The 12,563-nt window shown below is 38.2% G+C and overlaps 2 protein-coding genes across 2 annotated transcripts in view; one reads left to right on the top strand and one right to left on the bottom strand.

The window, feature by feature from the left end:
- LOX (lysyl oxidase) overlaps positions 1-4,367 on the top strand; it is a 50,824-nt gene extending 46,457 nt beyond the window's left edge. Inside the window, exon 7 of the mRNA XM_018571022.1 lies at positions 4,113-4,367. Within this exon, the coding sequence (XP_018426524.1) occupies positions 4,113-4,119 (7 nt within the window). The 3' untranslated portion in view covers positions 4,120-4,367. The remainder of the gene's footprint in view (positions 1-4,112) is intronic.
- Positions 4,368-10,202: 5,835 nt separating this feature from the next.
- SRFBP1 (serum response factor binding protein 1) overlaps positions 10,203-12,563 on the bottom strand; it is a 78,702-nt gene continuing 76,341 nt past the window's right edge. The window contains exons 7-8 of the mRNA XM_018571084.1: positions 12,481-12,518; positions 10,203-10,418 (exon numbers count right to left, since the gene is read on the bottom strand). Coding sequence (XP_018426586.1) covers positions 10,243-10,418; positions 12,481-12,518 — 214 coding nt within the window. The 3' untranslated portion in view covers positions 10,203-10,242. The remainder of the gene's footprint in view (positions 10,419-12,480; positions 12,519-12,563) is intronic.

Genomic DNA, 12,563 nt, shown 5'->3' on the forward strand with positions numbered 1-12,563 from the left:
ATTGTAACAGAATGAGGCATAGACAGGCTTAATGGGTTCACTTTTCAAATCCAACAAGCAATATATTTCATTCTGTCTGGTTCAGATATCTTTTAAAGATTTTCCTGGATGCTCTCCAGCTACAGTAATATGCTTTGTCTGCTGTAAAGATATTCTTTCCTCTGACTCACTCCTTCCAGATTCAGCTATAATCACTTCCCTGACCAGTACTATTAGGCACCTCTCTACAAGAAGAAATGTTGCAAATTCTTTCGAACGTTAATAAAAACTAAAGCTGGCCCAGGATTCAGTGGCAATAGGGTTCCTATACTGTGAGAGGTAGAGTGTAGATTAGAAGATACAGCTCTGATATACATCGTGGAAAAATTTTATGGCATACTTGAACTCCAGAAATAACTTGATTATAGTGATATTTCAAACTGTTTTCTGTAATTAGTATAACATGTTTTCAATCTTGTAATCAGTCAGTCTCCTTAAATCGAGAAAAGTAGTAACTGTTTGGTATTATTGTTGTCACCACAATCAGCATGGACCAGAGATAGCAAATGCAAATAGTATTGAGACGTTGAAGGTCAATGGGAGTGTTTTATTATTGAAAATATTCTGTTGATTTAAAAATCCAAAGCAAAGTTTGATTTTTTTATTCGGTCAGTTTCAATTTATTTCAGAGAAAAGTGTGGGTACCAACACATTTGTCAACATGTGTGTATAAATTAGGGATGCACTAATACTGTTTTTTTTGGTATCGAGTTCCGATATTTATATTTCGGTACTCGACGATACTGAGTACCAATACCAGCACTTCCGGTAGCATTGAGCCGGCTTCTTGGGCAATCAGGAAGCCCGGGCAGCTGGCTCCATGCTGTTTGGTCAGCTCGATGCTTATTGGCCGGAAATCCGGCTTCCAAATCCAATCAGCATGGAGCCGAATGTTTGGCAGGCTAGATGCTGATTGGCTGGGAAGCCGGCATCCCAAGCAATCAGCATGGAGTTGGCTTCCCTGCCAATCAGGAAGCCAGGAGGGGGGCCATTACTCTCTGGACAGGTTCGATGCTGATTCAGGAATCCGTGCAAACAGCATGGAGCCGGCTTCCCGTCCAGTCAGGAAGCTGGGCTACGAGTCATTACCGGCGGCCTGGCTTCCTGATTGGCCGGGAAGCTGGCTCCATGTTCCCTCGTGACACTGCCAGTCAGAGACAATCTTCCTCTGACTGGAAGTTCCGGTTCGGGGGTAATTATTGGAGCATTTGGACAAGTACGAGTACTCGCCCAAATACTCGATATCAATGCATCCCTAGAATATATATATTAGATGTGTCGGTCCCACTTAACATACATTCTTGATTTTTTTTTTACTTACCTGTCTCCTGGAGGAGATGCAGGGCACCCTCTTGAAACAAGTATAGTCCACTGAATGGCTGTTTGGCAGGAAGGCAGAGTGTTGTCAGCAGTGACAATGCTGTAGTACATACAGTGCATGGCACTTAGTGTTGTTTCCCTGCGAAAAAAAGGCCTGGCAATATTACCAGGCTTTTATTAGAGAAAAGAAGACGCAGGAGGTATAGATGTCTATTTGTGTAATTGTATTTACACTACTACATTTTAATATTTTGTATAGTTGCACTTCAAAGTGACCCTGTCATTAGGATCATGGCTTAATCTAAATCCACCCTCAATAAGAACAGCATATATACTTACCTTTCTGGCAGCCCATATAATACAACTCCACCATGTTGTAATTTCCAGCCATATGAGCTGGTGAGAGGAACCACAACGTGCAACAGGAGAGCGGGTATTTTACCCTGAGTACCTGAGATGAGCATCGCTGATGTATCTTAATATACTATAATCAGGAACACTCAGGCAGTTTTTAGTTGTGTAATAGTGCAACTAAAATGCCCATGACCAGGTGCCTACTTTGGGACATGTCAGGCAATAGTCACAAATATATGTTGGATTCTAGTAGCATATTTATGTAAGAAATTGCAGGATTTCAATGGCTAGAGGTGCCAATGGCTAGATTTTTGCCAGTTGCAGTACATGCAAATAGTTTCAGTTGATTTTCAATTTTTTTTTTATGGTGGTCATATTTATGGTAAAGACACAATATGGACACTGAATCTAACATTTCACAAAATAAAAGATGCTTCAGCTCTAATGCCACGAAAGTTCAAGGTTGCTGTACACTACCCAAAATTTGGCATCAGTGCAACCTGTTGATGTGAACCAAGCACATGTAGGTATCTGTGCTCGCACAGATTTGAAAGTGTAATGGTGTGACTACTCTTTGCTACACAGGGAAACAGCACTTTACTGCACTGGCATGAGAAATTGCAGCAAGTCAGGTGGGCTCTGACTAGGACTTCTGGATCTTGTTATTGGTCTTGATGTGATCTTAACCTCTGTGGGTGTCCATGGTCTATAGCCCATCTAGTTCGGCAGAATAGACTGAAAATTCACTGAACATTTTGTTTTCACTTCTGCCTAATCAGCATTTTACAATATGACCATCTCTAAATTGTTTGCCATGTAGAAGGGATAATATTAGCAAGAAAGGTCTCAAGTCTTGTAGACACATCTGGAGGATTTATATTAGCTAATTGCATATAAATGTGGGTGGCTTCCAGCAATCCCTCTGCTTTCACACAAATATGGCATCTTTCAACAGCCAGATTAGAGAAATTTATGCAGCTGGAATCTTGGTGAAGCAGATTTTATTTTGCAGAAACAGTTCACTACTTTTCTGTTCTCCAGTTTAAAGAATACTAATGTTCATTATCCCTTCATGAAGTTATACAAAACAATGGTAAAGAAAATCCAGGAAAGGTTTGTTTTTCTTGAGAAAGAACTAAAATACACATCATCTTTCTTCGTGTCCAGTTTTTGCTAAGTTCCATTGATCACAGGGAGGATAAAAACGTATGCAACAAACAGGTAACTAACCAATGATAGGTAACAGGTAAGTGAACACATAATATAGGCAAGCCAAACATTATTATTGAAAATGAGCATGAATAATTGCTCTCCAACACTTGATTGCGGTTTCCATGGGTTGTGGATCATAGGGCAGTTTTAATGATGGTTGGTAAAAACACTGGAAACTTATGTTGGTAGTTTGTGGTATAATAAGTATATAGGTATCAATGACAGGCTTTCTGCAGTAACTCCAAAGGTCCATGAAGACTACGAGATACACTTATTGTGGGGTTCAGTAAACTGTATTTGCTACTCCTGGCTAACAGGAAAGAATAAACCGTAGGGATGCACCAATACCAAGTACAGTACTCGGTACAAGTACAGATACTTTTCGAGCTCCAATACTAGACTAGAAAAAAATTCAAAAGTTAGGAGGCAGCTGTCATTTGTAAGGAGCACACGGAGCTCCTGGGATTAGCACATCTCTGTTTTAATGTATGATTTTGTTTTTATAAATAAAGAACCGATACTAGTTTTGCGAGTACAAGTACTGGTACTTGCCCAAGTACTTACAAGTACGAGTACTGACACATTTTTGTTTATTGTCATGTGAGTTTTTCTAAAACAATATCGACTAATGATTTCAGGACAGTGGTGGAGCGCCAGAGCCAGGTCCCAGCTGCAACCCTGGTAGTTCTCATGAAAATGCCAAGTATCGGTGCATCCCTAGTAAACAGGACTGGGGAGTAAAGTAATAATTTTGTTTAGATGTACTCCGAAGTACCAAGTAGGCTTTTATGGTGATTTTACCAGTCGTTGACTCTTGAAGGTATTATAAGTATAGGCACAACTTTTTCCCCGAAAGGGACTAAGTGTAAGTTCGATTTCCATGAACAAAGACAGTGTCCTTAAAATGAATGTGCCTGCTGGCAAGAACAAAGCAAATTCTCTTGCAAACTAACTCAGTTCGATCAGTTTGTGCTACATTTTGCCAGATAGTTTCCATAATCTGAAAACCAGCATTACCGCTTGTTTAAACACACATGGTCCTGATGCCAAACCTCTAGTGACATGTTACTTATTTTATTCAACAAATTGTACAAATTCCAGACAGTTTTTCAAGTGTGCAATTTCCAGACTGCTTGTGAAGTGTGCAATAACAATACTGGAAAGTAATCTGTTCTTTCTTTTCACAGTTATTAAACTGCAGTGAAGAGACCATTTAAAGATGCAATTTGTTTTGGAGTTCAGAAGTTGTTAAATTCGATTAGATGTAAACACTTTTCAATGGAAGCATATGGACTTTGACAAGACCATAACTGGATTTTAACTATGTGTAACAAAGTTGGCACTATTATTTGTATTCCATCTAGATTATTTGGTTGTTCTGTGTATGAATAATGCTATGTTCTCCTGGTCAAGACACTTGGCATGCAAAAGGACAAAGCATGCAAAAATGAAGTACTATACAAACAACATAGTACTTTATCAGTCCCGAGCCTGGGGTTTTAAAAAAGTAAACAGATCAAGGTGCAATTGTTGGTATTCAAAAGTCTTGTATACAGAAATGAAGCTAGATATACCAAGATGTTTGAAAATAAACAAGAGTATGTGTTGTATTAAAATGAGCAGTTTGAATAATGTGAATAACTTTAAAAGCCTCATAAAACTAAAAAAGATTATATAAAAGTACATGTAATACCATTCACAAATATCTATGTTAAAGTGTATAAATGTTGGGGTGTTCTGGCATTGGAGCGATGTACTTTAAAAAGCTGTGTAGCTTAATATTCAGTTACCATCTATTGTTAGCTTAAGGCTGGGTTCACACCTAGGCGTATCGAATATGCGCATTTGTCACTCGTTTTTACAGCAATTCGCGGTAAAAAACGCGCAACAAACGCGCGTTTCCGAGGGTTACCTGGCTGTATCCCAATGGATACGAGCGGGAAATACGCCCCCCCAAAGAAGCTCCTGGGTTCTTTGGGCGTAGGGCGTTTTGCAGCTCGTTCCTTAGCGCTGTAAAACGCCCAGGTGGGAACCATGCCCATAGGCAATCATTGGTTTTCACATGTTGAGCGCTTTACAGAGCGTAGGAACGCGCTGCGAAACGCCCAGGTGTGAACCAAGCCTAAGAGTACGCACCAAAAACTGCCTTCAGTGTCTTACTTGAATTGGGCTGCAATACATCTAAAGGATTTTACCATAGATCTAAAGGCAACACACAAGCAATTTTAAAAAGATTGGGGAAGCGTTAAATACCTGGTAACATTTGTATTGCTGTCTAGCCCCAACTTGACCATGTCACAGAGTCAAAAAGTCACAGGAGATCCACAATGTTACAGGTGTGACAAGTATGGGAGGTGAAGAGAAATCTTATAATGGATTTGCCCCAGTGACAACTGCCCTGGAGGGGATTCCCTCTCACTTTCTGTTGTGTCTCAGGGACAGGAAGTGAGGAAATCAAAGAGCTCACAGAAAAAAAACAAAAAAAAAACACCCCAAAAAACCTGAAAGCGTCTTTTTACTTTTCCGAACTCATCCAAAATGAAATGAACTAGATAAGTAAATAAAAAGGTTTGCTTATACTTGTTTTTTTTTCATGGCCTGCCTATTTTTTATTTTATGTCAAACATTTTAAAGTGTTCAGTAGTCCTATTAAAATGAAGATTGCTTTCATACTGCATTAGGTCCATAGAATTAGCACATCTACTACGCATAGGAGAGCCTGCCATATGCTACTTGATCTGATCGGTTTTATTTTGACAAACTTATTAGCCTACTGTTTTTATTTGGTTCTGTTCACTCAAATAAGATCATTCAAATGTAGGTCAGTAGTTAGAAAAAAAAAAACTCAGTTCTGACTTTTTGTTTTTTTACTTCTTTCAAGTAGACCTAAAAGTCTTGCCTCTGTTTCTCTAATTTATGGGGTTGGTTGCTCCTGTAAGTCAGTTCCGTAGGAAAATAAATAAGTCATGCCATGTTCCCCCTTGCATTAAAGCACTTTTCAAATATCTTTGGTCTCACCTAGTGTCAAAACAAAAAAATAGATTCATCAAAATAAATGTGGTGCTACTGCACACAGATATAAGACTGAAAGACCACTAAACAGATTGTTAATGAGACTGCTCGTCCACTGCCCATCACTAGAGAGTGCTGGCATTAAGCCTCAAGTGAAGTAAAGATAAAAATAAAAAAATTTTTTTTTGTTTTTTTTTAATCACCTCTAGGAACTTTGATTGTGAAACCCTGGTTGACACAGCATGCAGATTAAAAAGTCATGACTCCTTATCTGCTTGTTTCAGGTCTGTGCCTCATAAAAATTAAAACTATTGAATCAAAATAGCAGCAACTAGGCATCAGTAATGGCAGACAACATATTCTCTCAGTAGAGGTTTGCTTTAAATAGAGGCCAGGGCTTGCACTCCATTATTTGCCATATGGACTGTTCTAATCTAAAAGCATTTTGGTTGATTCATTACTGGACTCAACTCCCTGCCAGTACACAGATGTGTGCCATTGTGCTTTAAATGCAGGGATAGATTCTTATCTCCCAACTGCAAAGGCATATTTTAATTTGCAAATCACACAAATTAAAAAGGACACTACTGAAATAAGGCACTACTGTAATCTAAATGGATAGGACTTTATGAACGGGAGGCTGCTAGGTATTAAAACTTGTATTATTCAGATTATGCAGTTAAACTCTGGGACTAGGGTGTCATTTTTATCAGATGTAATCAGTGTATGGGAATGGTTATCCTGTCTGACTGTGACTTTTACTGATGCTGATGGCCACAGGATTAGACTAGGGATGCACCGATACTGATACTTGTATTGGTGCCGAAACCGAGTATTTGGGTGAGTACTCATACTCGCCAAATTGCTCCAGATGCCTATCCCAATACCGGAACTTCCAGTATCAGGAAGCAGGGTGGCAAGTCATTACAAGCTGCCTGGCTTCCTGTTTTTCTTCATCAGTAAGCCGGGGGTCGAGCCATTACCCGCCCCCCGGCTTCCTTAATGGGACTTCTGGTATTGGAATTCGGTATCGGCGAGTAGCGAACAAAAAACATCGGTGCTCATACTCGATACCGAAAAAAACGGTATCGGTGCATCCCCAGTTTAGACATATATTAAAAAATCATCTATGCACCATTAAAGACAAGAGCTGTTTGCAAAAGGACACAAATGTAAACATATTTTCCAAATCTTTAGTAGTGAAACTGCTACTATGCTGGATTGACAGTTATGTCAGCTATAAGCCATCTATCGGCTCTCTTTCATATACGTGGGTTTTTGAAACATGATCCAAATTAGTCAAATATGGATAAAACTGATAGTATGGCTTTAATCCATAAAAAGGAAAATAAAGGAGAATGGGATCCAATTGATATGAAAATGTTTCTACACTTAGTAATAGCTCTTTAGGAGCCATGGAGCACTATTAAGGCTTTCTGTTGATGGGCTCACTTCAAATGGATTTTGCATTCCCATACAAGCCTATTGGAAAGCAAAACCTGCTTGAAGCACATCAACTTCAGGTTGGAAGAAGGTGAACTGCAGGTCAAATGCACCTTCAAATGAATCGTGAATGATCTCATAAGCCCAATGCCCCTTGGCACAGGCCCTTAGTCTTATTAAAATAGCTAAAGAGAAATTCAAGTGCAGTGGATGTCGTTCAGCTGTCTGATCCCAGCAAATTCTGTCTGGCTGCTACAAGCACATCAATATGGTTTTAGTATTGCCTGGGTAAGCTCACCTATAAATGGGCATGGGGACTACTTCAAGGGGGGTTTAATACTTGGGTGCTACCTTGCACCATGATTCCATTGTTGGCAGCACACAAGATGAAATTTGACAATACCCTATTATTATCATCGATATTTTACTCAACACTAAATGCATAGTCTTAAGGAAACTGATAAACAGAAAATGTGAAGGGATTGCCAATGCTATACACTACATAGTTTTTTTTTTTCCATTAAGGAAAATAGGCTTTTGCAATGGACATTTAGCAAGTACAGTAATTGGATTTACCCTTCTGCTAGGTGTTGATTTAAGGTCAGTTCATTGAAGAATGAGTAAGTTTAAAATGCAAATTGCATGCAATAACAATTCTTGTTTATGTTATTAAACAGTCTTTGCAGGAAACAGAAGTGTTGAACTTCTCGATGAGGTTGTGGTGTCAACGGAACATTTTATGTTATTATTGAAAAGACACAACATTGTCATGGTGTATATTTTCCATGAAAGTGTCTTAAAAGGTGCTGAATTGTAACTTGAATTTAATCCATAAAAGCCTATGCTACTTAAACAGAGAAATATATATGTGTACAATAGATTCTGTGAAACACAGTTTGGCTTTGCATTTCTTTTTCCTTTGCTTGTGAAAAAAAACAAACAAACTTTGGAACTCTGACATCCAAAAGTCTCTTATTTATAACACTGGCTATATGTCTTTTGATATTTTCTTATTGAACGTTTCATGTTTCTGTTTTGCCTGCCTCTACTCCAATTGCAGATTCTTGTAAAAATGACTTGAATAAAATGCTTCAAGTTTTTCACGTGTAATACAAACTGAATGTGTGCAAAACTATGTGAATCGAGAGCTGCTTAGTCTTTTTCATGCTCAGATGCCAAGTGTCTTTGTGTAATTTTGCTCTCATTCTAGAACCCAGAAAAGGTGTGGTTCTCAGGAGCAGCCATTTGAATTTGACCACCTGGATAACTCAATGACCCTAAAAATGTAATTCTTACACTACTTAGATAGATCCTAAAATCACAGCTTAGGCAGTGACAAGGTTGTTTAGTATATTCTACATTGCAGTTAGGGCATATTCATTTAGGCACAGGTTGTGGAAGAGTAGATGCAATTGATCTTTATTTTAGGGAGGGACACAAATCTAAAGCTGCATTAAGACTTAACACTGGTCTGAAAAGCGGGGTGTACAGCAGGCTTTACAAACTATTGAAAATGCTTTCAAAGTAATATTCTGCGTTTCCATTAGAACATGGCTGCAGCAGGCCCCATCAGGTAGGTTGATGTCCTGCCCAGTGGTGCCTACATTGCTCTGACATTAAAGTTTTTGTTCTGGCCAATTTGGCTCCACATATATTTTCTGTCTTAGTATCAGGGAGTGCTCGACAGGTCATGATTAAGACAGCCCTGTTTTAGGTTCTAGGATATATAGGGCCTTGGGGTAATTTCACAATTGTTTTTATTTTTTATTATTTCAGCATATTACACTGCCATATGAAGAAACACACACATGCACACACACCAGTGCCTGTTAAAGCAATAATTTCTTGACCAACCAGATGACTTCTGGACTGGAGCAGAGAACACGCAAGCAAACACATAACAATAAAACTACAAACAAAAAAGCTCAATGTGGAATTAAATCAGCGACTCCAGCACAGCAAGACAGCAAAGCTAACCGCAGTGCTCGTCACAAAATAAACACACTTATTATAGTACCGTTTGCTGTCAGAGATCTTTACAAGTATGCTGATTATGCAGTAAAAGGGCAATGGCCACTGTTCTATTCAAACTCTGTTTCTCTATACTGCCGATCCCTGGAAGTTTTGTAAAGCCAGATCCTTAATGTGTATGGAAACAATGGATTTGTTTGCTTTTGGTCTGTTAAATACCAATACGTTTTTCTTATATCTGTTCAATAACTGCAGAAAATACTTGTTGATCATGTCAGAAATTCAAAGCTGTTCCTGTGCATTCCTCCATTATTATATCAGGGCATCTAATCAGCCCTCCCAGTTCTTCCCTTAGACTACAAAACACATCTCTCTATAACCTTGACCGGGCATTTCGGCCTGGATCATCAGGTATTTTTCTGTACTTGCTAAAACATGGGAAAATGCATGTTTTTTTTATATTGCCCTAATATACACTAATATAACTTATTGCCCTAATATACACTACAAAAAAAATGACAGAAATAAAATGTTACCATGCCATAGTTTACTGGGTACAGACACAGTGACTTTATAAAAAATATACAGTTTTGCAGTGTGTGTAGAAGGGTTATAACCTCTGTTAGCTTTTCTTTGATTCTTCTTTCCTAGTGACCCCATTATATTTGAACAGTAATCTTCCCAGTAAAGATAGAGTCCTATATAAACCTGACAGAGATTATAACCCTTACTTTTAAAGCGGCAGAGACACAATAGCTACATAGAACAAATTAAACAATAAAAACAAACAAGGGCGAGCAATTGTAATCTTTCCTCAAAATACCTAAAACTACAAAAAAAAATAAAAAAAACAACAAATTTTGTCTGGAATTTCGTTTTAATTGATAAAACCTAATCATCAAAAACAATCTTCTTCCCCTGGAATACTGCAATCTGAGACTGCTCTTTGCGTTTTTTGCTGGCCTCCCATGAAGGGTGAAGAGCTGTCTCTGGTTTACTCTGTGACTTCCACGCACTGTTTCTGGCAGCTTGAGGTTTCTTCACCAGTTTTGGTGCCTGTGGAACAACTAAACAGAACAAGACCATTACAGATTATGCAAGGCATTTAAAGAGGAACTTCACCCAAATTGTGAACATTTAAATAAAGGCACCAATAAAAATGTAAAAATAGAATATTACTGTAAATGCAATCTATTGCGTCTGTGTATGGTTTTAAGCTATCAATTTCCCTGGCCATATCCTGGAAGCTGTTTGCAATAAGGGCTGAGAGCTTAAAAGTATCCACAAACATTATAACCTGCATTTAACTGTAGACTTCTGTTTTTATACTGGTACAGTACAACATTTAAATTGTGTATTTACTAGGAAGACACAAATAATCATTTGTCTTTTAGTTCTTGCTATTCTTTGCCGCCCCTCTTGATGGTGCCTTGGAATATCCCAAACCTGCACACTCTGCCCTCTAGTTGGGTAATCATATTTTTCTACACCCTGCCATGGTATTGGCAACATGTAAATAATATGATTCTGTAGGTAGAGTGATGGGGTGTGCACATGTTGCCATGCATGTGCATCTAATAGCTGTTAGTATGTTTGAACTATGATTCCATGCCTAAAGTGCTGGGCTCACACGTGGAATTGTGGTGTATGTGCACTCGGCGCTCTAGGAGCGGGATACATGACTTTACAAAATATATATCAAATGTTCTATATATTTGTATACATTACGTGAACTAAAACAAAGACTTTCAGATTATCTCAACTTGTAAGAATACAGTGAAGGTTTTTTCTACAATTGTATTCCATCCCAATAAATATTTCTGCTTTGAAATTAAACAATTGTAGGAGATAGTAACCTTCAAATAAAATAATTCATCCATCTCTGTCAATAGAACCCAATATTGTCTAGAAAACCATCCCCTTTAAATATGCCATGTGAACCAGCAGACGGATGAATCTACTTCCCTGGCAATGGACTGCTTCGATGGAAAATTGTGCTAAGAATCCATGTCTTCCACACTCAGCCTAATGACCTGTCGGGCCGTACACTGTGTGCGTGACGCTACTACAGCTGCCAGTGTGAACTAAAAAAGTAAATGCAGCACAGTATCTACTGATGTGCAAGATAACATCCATTACATGGTGCCTTTTATATACAATTAATCCAGCAAAGTCTGTTTGGGTGATAGAATAGCTGTAATGGCATTAACATAACATATTATTGTGTTCTCTTATCTCATTGTTTTCATTTCTTTCTTGAAGAAAAAACATACATTTTACAACATAAAATTGTAAAAAGAAAACTAGATGTACGGGTCTCTTTAACTATTATGCATTAAAAACAGGGAGTTGAAGAGAAAAGTGAACTAGGGTAGTCTAATGAGGTAGGTTATGCAAGGACTGAATATAATTGCTGCCTAGAAAAGCGATAACACAATTCACCCATAGGCATGACTAGCTCTGAGAAGATGAGCAAAGATTGCGGATGCATAATGACCAGACTCTGGTAGAGCCACTTCATCGTTATAATTAAGTTGGCCATACAATTTCAGATGGTTCTTAATGTATTAACTGAAATTTGCTATGTGGGTGGCCCTGTCAGCAGCCTTCTGCCCGACATCTTTCGATCTGATAATTAAATGAGATGGGCAGAAAATTGTCAGCTGAACAGTGACTGCAGCCAATCAATTCACCTCAGCTTTTACCTCAGATAAAGTATAAATAATAGTTATCGTTTTGTGTGTTCATATAGTACATTTAATGAAGTTTAACAGTGTAATTCTTAATCCTTAAGGTAAGCAAGTGACATTCTGTAATGCAGTTTTGTGTGAATGAAGTCATAAAAAGAACGAAACTATCATTCATCTAAAAAGGCTTTCTTCCTCTTCTATGATTTTGACTCACTGGGGATAATGTGAGACCATATTTAACATTAAACAAATCTACTTTCAAGTATTTCACACCGTAAGCCAGTCATAAGCTTAGACTTAATGTGAAACTCTTTTTAAATGACTGTGTACTCAACATGTCATCATTGCCCTGGTTGCAAGGCAACGACATTTGAATGATTCTGGCAGTTTTAGAAAATCATAGCATACATATCAAGAATAACACAGTATGCAAACGTACCTGCTGTCTTACTCCATACAGGAGGTAATTTCGTCTCTCTGAAAATAAAATGTTATTTGTTAATGTGATTAGAAGACAAGCCT

The sequence above is a fragment of the Nanorana parkeri genome, unplaced genomic scaffold (assembly GCF_000935625.1).
Source record: "Nanorana parkeri isolate BGI_ZX_2015 unplaced genomic scaffold, ASM93562v1 scaffold40, whole genome shotgun sequence".
NCBI lineage: Eukaryota > Metazoa > Chordata > Amphibia > Anura > Dicroglossidae > Nanorana > Nanorana parkeri.